This window comes from Hemibagrus wyckioides, linkage group LG09 (assembly GCF_019097595.1).
Source record: "Hemibagrus wyckioides isolate EC202008001 linkage group LG09, SWU_Hwy_1.0, whole genome shotgun sequence".
In the NCBI taxonomy this organism is placed as follows: domain Eukaryota; kingdom Metazoa; phylum Chordata; class Actinopteri; order Siluriformes; family Bagridae; genus Hemibagrus; species Hemibagrus wyckioides.
In genome coordinates this window covers 19803157-19822592 of record NC_080718.1, presented here as the reverse complement: position 1 = coordinate 19822592, position 19436 = coordinate 19803157, and the positions used below count along the sequence as shown (strand labels likewise).

The 19436-nt window shown below is 43.3% G+C and overlaps 1 protein-coding gene across 10 annotated transcripts in view; it reads left to right on the top strand.

The window, feature by feature from the left end:
* Positions 1-19436, top strand: part of meis2a (Meis homeobox 2a) — a 67713-nt gene that overhangs the window by 28610 nt on the left and 19667 nt on the right. For all 10 annotated transcript variants that reach the window (XM_058400114.1, XM_058400115.1, XM_058400113.1 and 7 more), the window contains exon 10: positions 17301-17377. In XM_058400114.1, coding sequence (XP_058256097.1) covers positions 17301-17377 — 77 coding nt within the window. The remainder of the gene's footprint in view (positions 1-17300; positions 17378-19436) is intronic.

Genomic DNA, 19436 nt, shown 5'->3' with positions numbered 1-19436 from the left:
TACATGGAACTCTGTTCCTGAGCATGCGGCTACATAAGGGGCTATGCAGGAAGTTGAGCCATGTGTGTCTGTGTCCGTCTGTCTGTGCGTGTGAATATGAAGACGGCGGCCTTAAGCCCTGTGATCTGTATGCGTCACAAGGTCACGTGCCCTCTTTGGCCGTGCTGGCTGTAGAACCCCCAATGCAGGAGCGTTAACCCCAACCCTGATTACCTAAGCAAAGCCCAAATAATGAGGTCCTGCAAATGCAGCCTAATTGAAAGGCCTGTAAATCCATTACATATTGGTCAGGGATAATCAGGAGCTGTTTAATCACTTTTCCCTATTCAGGAGCAGTGAAGCTTCAACAGCCGAGCCCTGAACCTTGCCATGTGCTTATTATTCCCATCATTATCAAAATGACTTCACAGCTGTTCATGGCTACATCTCCTCTGCTGGAAATTTTCAGTAAATCAGTAAAACATCTTTCATTTGAGAATGAGTGTTAGGAAGAGATAACATCGCAGGCATTATTTTTATTCTTTATTCACTTTCTTCATGCTTGAAGTTGCTTGACGAGTGGGAAGAAAAATTTAGAGGCCTCCTTTGAGCCACCTACCACAGTGTTTTTTTTTTTTTTACACACACACGCCTCCTGGTTAATTTACTTGGCTCACACCATGCAGAAATTTCTTGCTTTATTGAGGGATCATTAGGCGTTTTTCCTGGCGACTCAAGGAATGCCTATTGTGGCTTCTCTTAGCTCCTGCGATTGCACTGCAAAATGAAGGCTGATTCACAGAGTGCTATACAGCCTTTTCCACCAATTTTCTTTAGAATTGTTTTAAAATAGTGAATGAGAAGAGGGAGAGTGAGAGAGAGAGAGAGAGAGAGACAAAAAGAAGAAAGGGAGAGAGAGAATAAAGCCTGATAGATTAAGCCTCTGAGTATTTTTTTTAATTCATGGAAGTACAGCTTTCAAGACCCCATTTTCTTCTTCTTTTGGTAGCTCTCTTGCTTTTTACATGTTTTCTCCCATCTTTTTTGGAGCCTTTTGTGAAAAACCCTGGTTGGACTTGTACAAGCAATAATCCTTTCCTTTTAACCTACCTTTTAGTTTTTCCTGTGAAAAAAAGGCCTAATTGAATTATCCTCTACTACTCACTTCAGCCCCTATACAATTCCTTACTTGGTCACACACACACACACATATGCATACCACACACTAGCACATCCAACTCTTTTGCTTTTTACTTTAATTTGTTAAGCAAATGTATTTCCTATTTCAGGATGCGTTTGTGCTAGAGAGAATTCTTGGGGACTTTGGCCCCTGAATGGCCTATTGGGGCATTCTGGCATTCAGGCATTCATTAGAGAGGGCAGAATGAAAGGAGTAGGGTTGTATTTTCTCAAATGCTCAGGCCAGCATGGAGCTACTCTTCCATGAGCTCCAGGGGTCTCTCTACATATGTTCTCAACATCTAGCCATTGTCACCTTTTCTGAAAAGCTCAAAAGGACAGCCCCCCTGCCCGTGCGCGGAAAAACAACACAGGCCAACAGTAACAATTGTTGGCTTTTGGATTCAGTATAACAAAATCGATGGCCCTCCCCTCTCCTGCCTCCCCTGCACACTTTGACCCCACACTTTCATGGGAGAAATCTCACTGAGCTTTTCGCCATTACAATTGTCTCTGCTTAAAAGGACCGCTTCAATTGGCACCCACCAACAGCTTCCTAAGGGATGGGAAAGATGCCTGGTCCCACACCATCCTCTCCGAAGAATGCAAGCCAGAAATGTGCTTGTATTTAGTTTAATGCACTCTCATACAGCGTGCAGTAGCGCACAAACCAGCATCTTTCAGCAGACTGGAGCAGAGATCAGCTGGTGTAAACTGGCCTTGCACACTCAGTGGCTGTCTGTCTTTTCTCTCAGCTTTTCTGGATGTTTTCCAGTACCATTAGGAAAGGGGAAATCCCAGTGTGTTGCTATAATCTTTCCCATAGTGCAGCAAGCTTATGTTATCAGGAAGGTAAACTTCTCAGCAGGGTAGATTCGTCTGCTAGGCTTTACATGCTTGGAAAGTCAAAGAAAGGAAGACTTGAAAAAAAAATAGGATATATGATAAGGAATGTCTATTAGATTTGACAAAAAAAAGTGAGGGCACGTTTTAGTAGAAAACTACTCTGAATTCTCTCAGCCTGTTGGTGCCCCCGTCCTCCCTCCTCTAGAGCAGCCCTTGCGCCCCTGCAAAGACAAGGGTCGGCCTTGCAATAAAAACAGGAAGCACTCAGATACAAAGATACCACTCCAGGCCTGGCCTGTCTTTTCACTAACATAAACCTTCAAACACCAATGAATATAAATAGGCCCCTTTGAGCAGGATAGGAACAAGGCTGAGTGGATTTCTACAAGGGTCTAAGAGTTGGTCAGATGGTGGAACGGTAGCATGCTCTCTTTCTCAGTCTCTCTGAGATCAAGCCTCTCAGGTTCTGTGCCATTCTGCCTCCTGACTGGCCTGATTGGGAAGTGCTGCTAAGCTGCAAAGCCAGGTGTATTGCTCCCCTGGGGTCATTGAAAGAGAAGTGATAGATCCCATGACCATTTTGGAGGTCTGTGGGAGAACCTAATAGCACATTAGCACGTCTTTATATGGGATTATGTTATAAGGTTCGTTTTCAACCTGTAACTAGCATTCATAGCAGTCGCTGATCGTCTATGCTGCCTAAAACAATTTCAGTATGAATTATTGATTGCTTCTACATGGATTATTTAAATAGATTTTCACAAACCAAAGTTTTGGAAAGTGTGTCCGTCTGTATGCGTAACAAAGCATTCATGAGGACTTTAATCTCACTATTACCTGATCCTGGACACACAGGGCTCAGCATTCACTACTCCCTAAGGAACAGTAATTGCCATAGTAACCCAGTGTCACCTCCAGGTCACTCCCTTAGAGACATGATTTTAAAAGCCTTTGGAAAATGAACCGATAAACAAATAAACAGGTTAAGCCAATAATATGTGTGCCCAGGTCTGTTAAGGATGCTTGAACCCAGATGACAGTAGCAGAATAACCAGTTATGTTTTTTTCCCTGCCTTTCTAACTATTTCTGATCCAGATGTATTTCTATCCTTCTGCTGTTAAACTGCTGGAGGACATCTGCAAACATTTTTAATGATTGGGCACATGTGCAGATACACATGTGTACATACACACACACACACACACACACACTTACATAGATGTTCTACTCCTTCCACATTCTTTCTTCATCACTTTTGTTTCACCATGTCTATGCAGCCGTGCTGTGAAGGCTAATACTTTAGGCGTTCAGAAGACGTGATTTCATTTAGTGCCTGGTTAGTGCTTGTTTTGTGTTCGGCTAGAGGTGGGGTGAGGTGGACGTTGGGGTGCCATGGGGTCAGAGGGTTGCAGGACTCAAGGAGGCCCACACACTAATCTGTCATGTGCTCGTTTGCTTCCAAACCCAGAAGTCAGCTCGCCAGTCACCCGTGGCAACCCAGGCAACAGTTCAGTTCAGCACCAAGGCCGTGTATATGTGTGTATACATCTATGTGGCTGTTTATGTTTGTGGCGTTCTACCAGCAAACCTAATTATTTATATGCATGTGTTTATGAGTTGCTTATGAGAGGCTTTTGAGCACAAAACTAATTGTCAGCATGGGTTGCGGAGTAGCTGTGTTTTTGAAGTCGCTGAATAGAAGTAATTACCAATGGGGTAGGTCTGGCCTGTGCTTTTGTCAGAAAGTGTGTTCTAGTGTAGACTGCTCTATAGACCAATAACGATGATGCAAGTCATCCTTGTCTGCCATCTGTTTTCTGATTCCCTTGTTCTCACATAGAGTTGTAAACCTGGGGGGGCATGACTAGGCTCACTGTTAAACACACTTTCTTTTATGTATCGAAGAGCCATGACAATCAAAACACGGGCTTTGCACATGCAGTATGAATTATGTAAAACATTTGTTTTCTAGACATGTGCTGTCTGTCATGTTTGGCCTTAAACAAGAAAACTGAAAGTTTTAAAACATTCATATCATGTTTCTAAGCTTTATGTGGACTCTATAATTATAAGAAAAGCCACACCAGTGTCTGCATTTCAAGTCAATGGCCTTAATGTTAATTCCTGGCTCTGTGCGTCTCAGTGACTGACAAAGCCTTGTTTACAGTACACCTCTCGTAAGCCTCCATCAGCTCCAAGTGTTACAACAGCATTAAAGCAGAGGTATCTGGAATTGTTTCTTACTAAAAGATCAAATCTGTTGACTTTGCTTTCTAATCCTGCTGTCATAGTCTCTCTTTAAAGGGTTGATTCCTCTGTGGGATTCTAACATGCTAAAACATCTCTAAGTGTGCTTAAGCGAAGAGCGTGAAACAAAATGACTAGTTCCTCATGTCTGAGACTCATTGGCTTCAGTGGATTTTTTTTTTTATTATTTACCTACACATTTTTTTCTTGCTGTAAGAGAGCAAGTTATCCCTCAATGTAATTGCTTGTGTAATTTGCAGCTGGTGGTTATTTTGCTCTCTGTAATTTCTCCACTGGTGTTGATAATGCATGGTCGTTATTTAATGAATGAGCAAAAATGAAAGGTTTCACTAGAGGATAGAAGCTGTTCACAGTGTGTGCGGATGATTGAGGTTTCTCAGATTCCAACCCAGTAGCTAAGCAGAGAATAAGCCAATGTGTTTAAACCATGGCTCTCTCAGTGCTGCACTTCCAGATGATAGTGCTGGATGTTAGAATGTGGCAGCACTAGTTTTTTTTTTACCATGCTTGGTTAGTGAAGCGTGCCACAGGGGCCGCATAGATGGGCGATTTGGCATTCAGAGGTGACTGCACCTCCTCTGACCTGAAGAGAAGCCAAACGGAGCAGAGAGCATGCAGAGCAGTGCAGTCAGATTTATAAACTCCAGACCCCTTTAGAGACTCCTCCTACAGCCCACGCTTTAGCAGCAGGAGGCCCCAAATGTCCAACCCTCAGTCAACCATCCACAGCAATAACACTGGTGTGCACACTAAAAAAATGCTTGGCCCTCTACTTCTCCAAACACCACAGTGATGTAATGGGCCGTGGGGGCAAGACGAGATAAACACTCGTGTGGAAAAGCTAAAGCTGACTGAAGACTTCAGGGGCCAGATGCTTACGTTCTTTACCATGCCATTTTTTAATGTGGATTTCCCGCTCATGGCTAAATGCGGAACATCGTGGAGTTTAAAACCTCCTTCCTTTCCTGTAGTCTTTCTCTGTTCCACCAGCCAGTGCCAGAGGTGTTAGCATGGCTGGACCGTGGCAGGTCACGGGCAGGCTGTGGCATTAATCAGCATGGTGGCTCTGGATCTGAGGAGGGTCCTGGGAGATGGCTTTATGTGCTGCAGGCCTCTAATACAACCCCTTTGATATTCAGCTCACACCAGGAGAAGGGAAATGCATGGGGAAAAGAAACAGCACAAACATGGAAGTAGCAAAAAGCAGGCAAAAAAAGAAGAGAAGGGGGTAGTTGAGAGAGGGGGGAGTTGGGACTGTAATCAAAAACGGTCTCAGTTTGTCTGTTTGGTTTGCCATGGGACCCCACAAAACCAACTGCTGCCATTTTGTGTTTTCAGCCATCTTTTTGGGTTTAGGGTTGTGAATATGAAGTCACAGTGTTAGTCAGGAAGTGGTGCCAGTTTTGGTGGTGTTAGTCAGATAGCCTACTCTACTTAAGTAGTAGAGTTAAAAAATATCTTGTGGCGGGAAGCTATTGTCATGTTATAAATAGTAATATGACAGCCATGGTAAGAAAAATCTACAACTGTCTTTAAAAACAACGGAAGCAAAGTTTCGGAATTAGCGTAATGTAACAATATTTTGGAATAAGCACTACACTATACCCAGTAGCCTATAGGCTGTAATGACTGACCTATTTAAAATCTATCAAACAACTAAAACATAGGTTTGTTGCTATAATTAGCATCAGTAGTTGCAGCAAAACAAAAAAATATATATGTATCCACTCTCCTCAGTGTGTGCAAAAAATATTTAGGTCATTAGATTTCTTTTCACAACTGTGACATTACATTTTTTAACATGTTGATATGTCATATGATATTCTGATGACGTTGCTATATAACATTTCCTTTCATTTTTTAAGTTAATGGAAAAGTGAACTTGCATGTTGATGCGGATAGTTAATTAGCCATGACAAAAAAAAAAATTTCACACCTTATGGCATTTGCGTCTCTAATGATTCCCCACCCACAATTTTCAAAGCTGCTGCCCAAGATTTGCCCGCACCCCCTTCACCACATGGCATCACCCTGCCTGAATGCCCGAGAAACCATGTGATGTTTTGGCCCTGGTCCTTACAACTACAGCTATTAGCAAAAGCATACCAGAGCTTCCCTGGTCATTGTACTTTGTGGAAGCATGTATGGCAACACAGAGAAGTACATATCACAGACTGCCCATTATCAAAAGGAATCACATTTGGGGTACAAGGAACATGGCACCAAAAAAAGAGTAAATGCAAATCTAACTAGAGCAGGCTTTGGCTTCAGATGTGAATCTTGTATGAATATTGATCATTGTGTGCTAGTCCCTGTATCCCCAGGGCATCCAAGGTTCACACACAAAAGCTTGCTGTAAAGCTTACAAACCGAGCTGCTACACTGATTTAGATAAAAAGGCCTGGCGCAATGTGGCACGCTTCTGCAGCCAGAACCACCTCCCTGCTTCTCCTCCTCTTCCTCCTCTTCTTCCAAGAAGCACAAGAAAATGGGGGGAAACCTATAATTATCCACACTTTTACGAATCCCCCTTAATGTTCATTATTTAAAACCAGCAGCAATTACAAGTTCAAAGGGGTTTAGAGGGCCAGCAACCCGCATAATCACCAGCAAATGAAGTGCAGCTCATTCGTCACAGCAGAGTGCACTGGCAGGGGTGAATCATACACATAGTGACAGCAGTGATTTCCACACAGGCACAAAATCTCTGCCACCTCAGGGCTACAGCATGTTCTATCCCTGCCTGCAATCCTCTTAGGCATGCTGCATTGTGTCTGTCACCCGCAAGCTACCCTCCCTACATGAAAAACATATCAAACTTCACCCTGCTTATTCCTACAATCATCTGCTTGTTGTCCCTGTGTTGGTGGTTGCCAGGCCGCCCACCAGTTTCGCTAGATCTCGCCAAAATGTCTCCCACTGCTCTTTTTCTCCCATCTCCCAGACATTCATCTTAGATTTTCTCCACCGGTGTGTCTGAAACTCATGCCTGTAGATGTTTTATTGTGTATTAAATTTGCTATTAGGTTTAATTCCACCCAGGAACCTCTCTGTTATCTTTGTGGATGGGTCACAGTGGCTAATCCTGTCTTCAGGTGCCTGTTTAGCACATTGAGATGATGTCTTAGAGAACCAGCAGTTAGCTCCAGTTACAGCACACCCTGAGTGAAGGTCACCATGTACAAATCTCTGTGTAAAAACACACCTCACCAATTCCACAACAGACCCAGGTGGTGGGCTTTTCTTTCTTTTTTTTTACCTCTCTTTCACTGTCTGTCTCTCTATCTTTCTCATATCCTGTCTCTCATATCCTCTTTCCCTCTCTCGCTCTATCTCTCCCTATTTTCCCTTTACCCTCTTTCTCTGCCCTCCCCCATATCCCTATCTCTCTCTTTCCCTGGCTATCTATCTGTCCTTCAGCCTTGCTTCATTACTGCAGGTCACCTTTCCTTCCCTGCCCTGTCTTTGTGTCCTACTCCCAGATCAGCTGAACTCTTGTTCACATTAGGGATCTTTGATAAAATCTCCATGGGGACTTGCTCCAGTTCTCCCACTGTTTCCGGCCTGCTGCTCACATTGTGCTGCTCGCTCGCATGGGGCATATTTGAGTCTCCTCTGAATTCAATGTGTTGTTGCCATCTCTTCCTTTGCCTCAGTGATGCGCTGAAAATGCTGGATGACTCATTTTTCACTTAGAGGAAACTCCTCAGAGAAGGCAAGAGTTTGCTGTTTCATTAAGTCACCCATCCAGGCAGACATGTGCATTCAACAGAGCCCATGTTTGCCCATGCAAGTGTGTGTATTAGAATGGAATCCATTGGGAGATTAATGGCCTACTGCTTCTATACCATTGATTATCTCCACACCATTTTCCCTCTTCCTGCACAGATATTAAAAAGTAATGAAGCCTATGGAGAAAAAAGAAGGCAAACCTTCACGCATCATTTTAAGTTATTTGGACTCAAACCGAGAGGGATCTCTTTAAGGCACAGTTTGAGTGGAATTAAGTAAATAAATGTGGGGAGTGACATTGAAGAAACGTGCTGTGAGTGGAAAAGATGTGTGTTTAAGCAAAGACAACCTCTGACACATGGAACAAGCTTTGCAGATGTTAACAATTCTTACTTGTAGCATTCCTAGTGTTGAAAACTGCTTGTAATTGCTATAATAGATGTGGTAACCACTGACAGTAATGGAATTGTGGAGAACCATCTCAAGCCCCCAGAATTAGAGTGATCTGCAAAGCCGCTTCAAGATGTCTGCCGTATGTCTTTAACCACAACAGCCAAATACACTCCATCCAGGCCTTCTTGGCACAGGCCCCCTGGTTGGTTTGCCCAAGGGGTGACTGGGCCCATTGTCCTCTATTTTCTACATTCACGCAAATCACCTCCACACCAGGTCCCAGACTGGTCAGAAAGACATAAAGTTCCCCTCCATAGTGGCCCTGGTGTAAGTCAGCAGGGTTCACTCACAAAAATGACTTCCTGAGACATTAATGTCAATCAACAGACTGAATGGGCCTCCCAGTCCAGGCTATTGAGACAGTCTAAAATATGAAGGTAAATTTGAAGTATGTTATTGTAAACCTGGTGGGAAAAAGTTTTGCCTGCCTGGCTCCAGCTTTAGCACTGGATAATGACTTGGGTGGTGTTGTTTTTTTTGTTTGTTTTTTTTCAAAAAAGAAAGTAAGCCTTTATGCCTTCGAAATAGAGCTGCACTATCAATAGTGCAAGCATTACTGAAGCACTTTCATACTCCATTATAGTAGCATGGACTCTGATTACTGCTGATCAAAGTCTACTGTACTTTCCCTCGCTTGATTGCGTCGTGAAACATTAGTGGAGGCAGCGGCTGGGTGACAGAGTGTGAAATGTAAGTGCATTAAAAAATTCAACAACAGCTGTCTTACACCTCACATCAGAGTGATGCAGTAGTGGAGGGCCTTGGGTTACGAGTTAGAGGTTGTGTTACATTCCTGACAAGGGAAGGGGGCAGTGCCGGTAGTGGGGGTAGCTCAATAAGTTGTTGAAAAGAACACAGATGCTTGTCAACAGTTTCTGAGCCAGGGAGTCATCAGAGTGCATTTTAGCCCTAGAGGTTAATAACCTTCCCCTGTATTCCTAACCTGCTATAGTCAGAAGACCTCTGCACTCTCAGGCTGTGTAGAAAGCACAGAGCTTGAGCTCACTGTCTCCTGTTTGCGGCTTGGGTCAGTCCAAAAAGCTCTTAGTGGATCTCCAAATCTCCCTTTATCCTCCCTTCTAAGACAGCGCGTGAGCTTTGTGGGTAGTGGCTATGTTTGGATTACTCTAGCTCCCTTTGATGCCTCAGTATGAGGTACAGGTTGGGAAGGGGAAGAAAGAGTGTATTATTTTTGAAAATTACAAGATTTAAGGCTAAAATGTGTTATTTAATTAGAGGGCAGTGTGATGTAAACTAAGAATTGAAGAAGGTGGATTTTATGAAGCTTGTATGTGTGTGTGAGAGAGATATAATATTTCAGTGTGCTGTTACACAGATGAGAGTCAGACTCTGTGTCAGGTCCCTGGACTGCTGCCTGATATGCGCTAACATGCGTTGCTGATCGGGTTAGCAGGAGACGAGAACGTTTGTGGCTTCCAGGCTTTTTTCATGTTTCATTAGTTAGAAAAACTGTCGGCAAGAGAAAAAAGGTCAGGCACGTTTCTGATTCAGCCCTCGCAACAGTCCCCTCCCCCTCCCCTCTCTTCCTCTAATAAGTGGTAAGCTGAGCAAGCTGATGGTCATCCTCCCATGGGGCTGTTGGGCAGTTGCCAGCTTCCTGCCTGCTTTGTCAGTGGATAAAACCAGTAACAAACGAGGAGTCTATAGCCAAGCCGACCGACCAGGTCAGAGGTCAGCAGGCCTAGGGGCAGGATTGAGCAGAAGAGTACTACAGGGTAAAGGGGCTACTGGAATGCTCTTAAAGGAGGCTGACATGGCACTGCTTAAATCCCTCCAGTCCTCTATCTGCCCTGTGCCTCTAAGAGCTATTTAAACTCCTCTTCCATCTCAACTCTGAAACATGGAGATTGTTGAAGCCTCCAAAGCATTTAAATTAATAGCAAATACACCACCTAGATGCTCAAAAATCACAGGATTGTTTTTCTCATGTGTAGCTAACACGGAAGATGAGCATTTTTGAAAGGTCCACGTGTCATTCCTGCATGCAACATACCACAGGTACTGCTGAAGGATTGAGGTTTGGCTCAGCTCTGTCTGTCATCAAGAAGTGTTCCTGCAAATGCTAATGGAGTGGCCTTTAGTTATGTGTAGTTATACTTTTCTGCTTCTGCTGTCTCAAGTGTCTTTTGCTTTCACAAAGATGAGTGTGTGTGTGTGGGTGTGTGTGGAGGGGTTTAGCCTGAGATGTTGTTTAGTTCTCCCCTCAGAGCCGGGTAAATGGACGCTATGCTTGACTTCTACACTTTTAGCATCATTAACCTACAGGAAGTGGCCCCTGCAGCTGTTTGCAGCCTGCCCCACATTCCCAGCTAATGGCTAAATGTTGGGCTTACTCTTCTGAGAGTTTTGACCTTAAACCAAGTTTGACATCACAGATTTGCTCTTGTTCTTTTGACATTATGCTCTAGCCTTGAAGGTTTTTGTTTGTTCTGCTGGTGTTACAGCGGAAATTTGCTAAGTTTAGCTATTTTAGGTTAATCTCCCTAAACAAATGTCTTCCTCTGAAAAAAAAGGAGATCTGTTGTCTATGTAAATACTCCTTCGCATTAGCATTGTACTTCAAAAAAGAGAGTATTGGGAGTGCCTCTTCTAGAAGCAAGCTTTGTAGACTAAATACATGGCATTTTTCTTTCTATAGATAAGCCTTTACTACAGTCTTATATCAGACCCTTGCCCCATTCCAGTTTCAATCTCAAAGCAAAGCAGCACCACAATGGGAAGTAAAGCTTGAGATCAGCTGCACACTCCTGAGCCCCCTCTCAGACATGGGGATGGCTGACTGAAGGACTCTGGGCTCTGTGATTAGGGTGATTAGTGTTGTTTTTTTTTTTAACCACTGAGTTATGCTATATTTGAGAACCAGGATCTCTTCAGCATTCACAAGTGAACAATAACCCCCTTTTCCTGCAGTAGTGAGAGCAATGTATATGAAAGAATGAAAGAAAAGACTTGGAGCCTTGGGGATCTTGGAACTGGGGAGATTGGGATTGTGCTGAAGCAGTAGTTGGGGGTAGTTAGATGCCTAATGGTCTAATGCCTGTGCCATGAGGAATCCAGAGTCTGTTGCTTATTGGTGCCATCCAGACCGATAAAGTCATTACAGAGTCTGCTAAAACAGAACAAGGGACATTGCTCAAGGGTGGGAGGTGTTTAGTGGGGGCAGGGTATGTCTTGAGCTCTTCATAGTGACCAAATGTCTACATAATTAGCAATACAAAAACATTTTGACATTGTACAAACATTTGGATTATACCTTAGGAAACAATAAAACTAACAAAATTAGATTACAAGATTACAGAATTGTGTTATGTAAGAGAGAACAAGTATAAGCATTCTCAGAAAGTGATGGATGTGAAACATGGCATATATTTGAATGCTTCATTTGTATTGGAAAGTCCTTAGGCCTTATGCTAGGTGTATCCATTCCATTTGCTGCTTTACAATGTGTGCTCAGGCTATTAAATTGGTGTTGATGTTTATGCACTAGACTAGCCCAATTTGGCTTCAAGCTTGAGTAGTCACATCACTTTATGACAGGCAATAGTGACAAGTGCCTGGGCTTTGCCATGCCTCCTGCCCCAGCCATGGGCCTCTCCCTTTCACTTTTACACCCCTGGCCTGGGTTTGACCGCAGTGTCCAACAATGACAGCCCTCAGCCGTTATCCCATTACTGCTCCCATAAACAGTAGTGAGCCCCTACTTCAAAAGAATATGTGAATGAAGTTAACAATGAAAGCCATTGATAAGTCCATTGTCAAGAGTTTCTGAAACTGAGTCTCGGCCTGATGGGTGTTAAGGCCGAATAAGGCATAAGGCAGCACGAGTAACAAAGTGAGACACCTCTAGACAACTCTAATAAACTAGGTTAAACTCCTAGTGTGTAGGATGAGTCTTGGACAGAGGATTGAATTGGTCTGAATGGGTTGAATCCAGTGACTGAATGGATGAGAGGCAGATTCAACCTCTCTTCCTCCTCCTTATCCCTCTCTCCCCTGCAAGGACATGCAGATCAGGTTGCTCCCCTTGAAAGGGCTGGCGAGCCATGGTGGAAAGGGAAGCCACGAACTTGATCTGATGATTAAACAGCCTCATCACTATGGCTGCAGGCCATGGCGCAAGTTGGCAGCAAAAGAAACAAAGAGGGGCTTTTGTCCCCCAAGTCATAAGGTCCTCCCTCATCCCTACTATTACTGCTGCACCCCGCCCTCCTCAAACACACACACACACACACACAAAGTCTCTTGAGTGTGGATTAGGCTATATAGAGTATATGAGATGCCTAGTTTGTGACCAGTTGATTTGTGCTTGCTCTTAATAATACAGCTTGTTAATTTTCAGGTTTTTTAGTGGAAAATCAATATCAAAGTAGAGGAAGCCCAGTTCACTTAATAACTTTGGACTTGAGGGCAGCCCCTGCTATGAACCAAAGTTAAAGACTAAACATTCTGGTAACTGTCCGCCGGGTGTTTCTTGGCACTGAACACTGTGCGTGTGTATGTTGCCCTCAGATAGCCTTGGGAAAGAGTGTGGGAGTGATTGCTTTTTAGCCCTAATGCATGTTTGCCCTCAACAGCCCTGTTCTAGGACATCCTCAGGGGCTGACTCACCCCTCCCCATTACCCCTCCCCATCATGCCATGCAATTCGCTCTTTTTGCAAGGCAACAGTTTGCTTGGCAAGCGAACTGATAGCCAAAGTTGTTGGAGAACCTTGCAACTCTTCAGTGAACATAAATTAACAATGTAGAGCAAAACAGGGGACTGGCACAGAGCCAGCATTGCAAGATAGGACTGGAGACAGCGAATGTGGAAGGGGCATTGCTACGGAGAGAGAAAAAGAAATAAAGAAGGAGAGAGACACACATAGTGGCTGTCTGCCACTTCTGTGTGGCTTCTGGTGCCCAAGCACTCATTAGATTATAATTTTTCTTCCAAAGAAACAAGTGTAGCGGCTCTGCACCATGCATGTGCCATGCTAACTGTGGCTTTGTGGGTCATGCAGGATTCCAGGAAAGTGTATCTGTGTAAAGGACTGTGATAAAACTTCTAGAACATACATTTTGATTTGAGGTCATGTATGTTGTAGCTCATCCTAAATCATAAAAACATAGAGGTGTGTGTGTGTGTGTGTTTCCAGGGGCTGGGTGTGGCAGTTCAGTTGGCAGTCTGACTCATTGAGTCTTGTTGCATTCTTGCCCATTTTCACCCTGTTGTCAGGAAGCAGCTTACTCCCAAAGAAAATAAAACAAACACAAAACACTAACCTCTCTTTAACTTGCACCACACACCCCAACACAGCCACACACACCTACACACAATGGAGACAGAACAAATTGCCAAAATGCTATCTTTTATTTTAAACAAGGCGCTCTTTTTCAATGAATTATTTAACCAAGATGTCGCACCTAAGTGTCAGCTCACACTTTACTGAGAAACACTCAGCTGTAAATACACTCAGCTGTACATACACTCAGCTGTACATACACCATTGAAAACAGTTTTTGTTCAAATTCAGCAAGACCTGATTACAACGATTATGATGCAATGAGGCAACAAGAGTAATAATTTATCTGTAATGTATGTTTTATGTATGTCATATATTACAAATTTTCAAAGAAACTGTTAACAAAATTGAGTGGGTATGATATAAAGAATAAATTATTATTATTATGATTATTATGATTATTATTATTATTATTATTATTATTATTATTATTATTATTATTATAACAAATGTAATATTAGCATTATAACCAGGTTATAATATTGCAGGTGCCTGCTGTTAATAAACACATTAGTCTGTAGACATGGGTTGGGGGTGGGGCATTTAAGAGGTGTGTAGTGTAATATATGGGGCTGTGTGTGTAGAAGGGAAAAAAGCATGTGATTTGCAGAGCTTCATTAGCATGAAGAAAACGGCAGGATTCCTTCTCCCCTGACCTGCAGTCTGCTCCTCCACTGATGAAGTCATCCATCAGCAGCATGGTCAGCCCACTGCTCTTACGAGTGGTGTGTGTGTGTGTGTGTGTATGTGTGTGTCTTGGGGATTGCACTGTATTAGTACGGGTACATGGATGATGTTGGGGGTGATGTTGGGGGCTGACGCTACAGCGGTCATTACGTTCGACCGCAGCACTCTGTAATTTAACCGATTGCAAAACTGCAAGCACTCACACCCGCGTGAACAAGAACACACACACACAGACACACACACACACTATATGCACTTTGGGAAATAAAAAACCCAACATGTACTTGCAGTGGACTGCGTGAGCCAATGGTGTATCCCATGAGGATGAGTGAGTGAGAATGAGCATGTGTGTAAGCGTGTGTGTGTGTGTGTGAGAGAGAGAGAGAGAGGGAGGGAGGGAGAGAAAGAGAGACAGATAGAGTGTTGTGGGGGAAAGCAAAGCACCAGTGCCATTAACAGGCCGCAGCATAATTAACAGAGTTGTTTCGATCGGAGGCTAGCGCTGGCCTCTGCAATAAAATAACCTGCTCATTTCTCTGCCTAATTATTTATAGACTGCACTTCTTCACATTTTGTGGTCAATCAGTTTCTCAGGATATTGGACTGGGAGTTTGTAATTCGCTCTATTGATTGGATTTGAAGCGAGCAAGGAGATTTTCAATCATTTCTCTGATCTCTCGCAGCAAGTTTGCATTTCAGTCATTAAGTAAGCATGTTCTTCAGAGGCACTGAGGGAGAAGACTAGAAAAGACGATCTGTATATATTTACTTACCTCTGTCTCTCCAAAAACAAAATCCAACCCATTCTATCCAGTGTATTTTCACCCCCTTGATATATTTATCACTTTTTATTACCACTCATTCAATTTGAAGGCATGAGTGGAAAGAGTAGGTGGTCAACAATCTGTAAAAAAGCAGGGATGGACAGAGGTAGTGAGACAGGTGAGGAGGGGGAGTCAGATAGAGAGGGATGGAAGATGCAAGCCTGCATTCACTGCAGCGTGCAGAACAGAGCTGACGGAGTCCTACTGAATGAAATAGGATTTTTTTTTCAGTGTCATGTCTCTGTGGTCACAGAAAATCTCCTTACTCAGGGTTTTTTCCCTCCTTTCTTTTTTTCTGCTTGGGGTTTTAATATCTCCACTCTCCTTGATGAGACATCTTTCTTGTTTGTTCAATCCATTCATTTTGTTGCAGGCAGAGAAGCATGCATTTATCACCAGGCTGTGCTGCGCCACAGCCTGCCACGGGCCGATTGATGACCCGTGCCGGGCCCAAGCGGCCCAGGAAGCCTTAATACAATGTAAATGACTGAGGACCACATCCAATCTGCTGTTGTCCTCTCTCTCTCTCTCTCTCTCTCTCTCTCTCTTTCCCCCATCACCCCAGCGCAGTATCATTATAGCCTCTGTGCTGTATCATGGCTCAACCCAGTTAATATGAGGAGGCTAAGGCAGAGCATTCAGACAGTCAGCTCTGGTTATGCATTGTTGTTCACTGATGAAAGGGGAAAGGAAAAAAAATACACACACACACACACAACCCCTCATACACAATCACACATGTGTCTGTGCAGGAAGGAAAAAATTGGAGCTCTTTTTGCCAAAAAGATGTCATCACCCAGCAATCACAAAATGCATTTTTATGCAAGTGTTATCATATTTCTTTGTTAAAAATGTTAGAGTATTAAAAGCTGTATAGAAGTATACACAAGCAGAAAAGTGATTAAACATTCTTTTGTAACCGTTTCATGATCAGTTTGGGTAGTTTTTGTATTAATTACAAGCATTCTTTGAATGTTTTTATGACATTAATCAAATGGGAATTTGCACCTTAAACTGTCTGTTTCATGCCTGGTTGTGGACACATACAGTACGTCTCAAAAGATAGTAATATGAAAACAATTTTGTATATATTGCACACCCTCGTACTACTAAATGCAAAATGCAACTCATTGAATGTGTGTATATGAGTGCTGTGATTGTGCAAGTGCTTGTGTTTTGGTGTTGAATGTAAAAGTGAGGTATGATGTTTGTTCTGTTGTGAGCTTTGAGCCTTAATCTGGCTCTTAAAGACATCTGTCACTACAGATCTGGGTTGTTTTGTCATGCTTCACAGCTCAGACAGGCGAGAGAAGAAAAAAAAATCCAGGCCTGTCATTTCTGTTGTCTTGTATTTGGCATATTGAAGCTGACACAAATTGTGTCATTACATCCGTGGCTGGGGAATTATATTTTCAGGTAGAACTTGCAGCGATGGGAGATCTTTCAGAAAAACGTCTTGCTTTACTTATTTGGCCAGCCTTCAGGAGCGGTGGATGAAAAGACACCAGGGATGAGAGAAATTAGCCTCATATGTTTTCCCCGTTGTAGCAGCCTAGGAATGGAAGATTTATTCTGTCCTTATTCACTCAGGCCTGGGCTTTGTTCAGCAGGGGAATTCTGTGGAGTTCAGAGGAAGTGCCAAGTGGAATGATCTGCATGTTACAAACAATCTGTATGTGTAAAAAGTGGAAGTGTGCACTGTTTGGAGTTGTGGTTATCTCTTTGGGGTGGAGCAGCATTGCTGCCACTGACAAACTTGTTTTACTGCCCCTAACAGGCATACGTGTATGTGTGTGTACACATGAGCATTTGAGTAGGGTGGAGGTCATGACTAAACATGCACACTATTCTGTTAGTGTAACCATAGTAGGGCTCTGTGTTACACAACTCACTTGGCATGGACACATGTTTAACACATAAACACCAGCACTGATTTGAGTCACACAACAATAAGTTTCACACATTCATGTTTAAGCCATCAGTAGAAAAAAAACTAAAACCTTTCTTTTTTTTTTCTTTTTTTTTAGCACCCATACCCATCAGAAGAACAGAAAAAGCAGCTAGCCCAAGACACAGGCCTCACCATCTTACAAGTAAACAACTGGTAAGTCAAGTCTTGATGTTGCTATCTCTGTCACCAGCATAGCTCGGCCTTTCATTTTTGAAAGGCTTCACATGCCTCTCCCTTCCAGCCAAGGCCAGACTAATGCTCATAAACTGTGCAAAGCATTTTTATTTACAGTCCTTCCCCGTTTCCACATCCTTCTCAACCTCCTGATCCTCCATGGCTAGTAAGCGACCGAGCTATCAGTAGTCTTTAACACTCTGTTTGATATATATTTATTCACTTTGATACGTTTAAGCAAAAAAGGAAGATCTTACGCCTCCGCCCGTGCTCCCAACCGTGATCCTGCTTCCTCTATCACTTGCAGTGCCGAACAACGTCGCCCACCCCTCCCTAAAAAAACCTTTTCCTATTTTACACATGCTATATGGTGGATTAAGGCTCTGGTGGCCTGGCCAGCACTGCCTTTGTACATGGCTTACCACATAACTGGGGGTGGTGGATTAAATAAAATGATCACAGAAGCAAAGAAATGATACAGGAATTACTTATCAAAATGCTATGCCCGGTTTTATCTGCAGCTTCATTTTGTTCAGTACATTCTGTCGGTGATGTTCAGATTAATCGAACTGACAGCTTCTTTTCACAATTCTGGGGAAGGTATTTGAACGGATTTTGGGTTTTTACACAAACTTAATTACATGGAACCGTATTTTATCATTCTAATTCCATGTACAGGGTTTTCTATTTACAAATGAGAAGTCCCTGCCTTTTATTTGCAGCCTTTCTTAATATATTTATCAAAGCTAGTTCATTTACAGAGTGCTCTATCTGTTCTATACAGGCAGGCTGACATTAACCAAGCTTTTAGGTTTATCTGCCTTGCAGGCTCACAAGCCACCCGAGGGTCAATTGATTCCCCCCCCCTTTTTTTGGTTCTGTGATTCATTTTTTTAACATCATTTTTCCTGGATCACAATGAGCGACATGCCTGGAGAATTAGCCGGGTTTGTCTGCCTTATCTGGCAGCCAATTTTTTTCCTGGGGAAGTCAAGCTACTTAAATTGACCACAGGAACTGCCGTTATCTGCCTTTAATGCACCCTACAGTGTGGATAGCATTTCAATTACACTAGTAACTAAAGATTAGCCCCCGCTTGGCTGTTTCATGCCTCTTGCTGCCGTTTCAGTGCGCCATGCACCTTAGCTATAGGAGCAGAAAATTGAGTTGCCTTGCCTGTGTCATGGTGATTAATGCAGAAATAGACTGCTAAACTGAGAGGTGCTGGATTGAGACAGACAGAAAAAATAGAGAGTGAAAGTAAGTGAGACAGACAGACAGACAGACAGAAAATGCAAGTGCTGTATTCATTTTAAAAACACAGCATGTTGGTAATGCTTGTGAAGAGGCTGCAGGAGTCAGGTGGATGGAAGCATCCTCATTATGGTTACTCTCCAGTGAGAGAAAGTGATCAACACTCACTCATACCCATATGAAATGGATCTTCCAGGCTAACAGTGCAATCTAACAGCAACATGTTTCTAAGACTTCGAAAGATGAGCCACAGACAGGATATTTTTTTTTCCACCGGTCAGGTTGAGAAGCTGAGTTAAACATGTCTTTGTTCAGATTACCCCCCCCCTCCCGCCGGTGTCTTCTTGTCCTGCTGGAGGTGGTGTAGAGATCAGGATATGACAGACCTCTGCCATATGAAATTCCTGTTGATAGGCCAAAAGGCTCTGAATTCCAGCTCTAAACAGGCATTGTGTATGGCCTTGCTTTGATATCGGGCACTGGCGTGGATCTAGCCGGCAGCACAAAGAGATAGCAGTAAGGAAAGAGAGACAGGGAGAGGGCAAGAAAGAAGGTGGGGAGGGGTTGGGGTTAGGGCAACGTCTTCAGTTTCCAGTTGTCCCTTAGGGGAGGATGTGCTGAATCACGGCTTTGTCCTGAGGCACAATTGGCCCTGGAGGATGGCACAAGGGCGCTCTGTGTGAATGTCAGTAGACGGTGCATCTCTCTCTCTCTCACTCTCTCTCTCTCTTTATCCTCCGTCCTTCTCTATGAGCAATCCTCCCTTACCTGCCCATGTACCTGT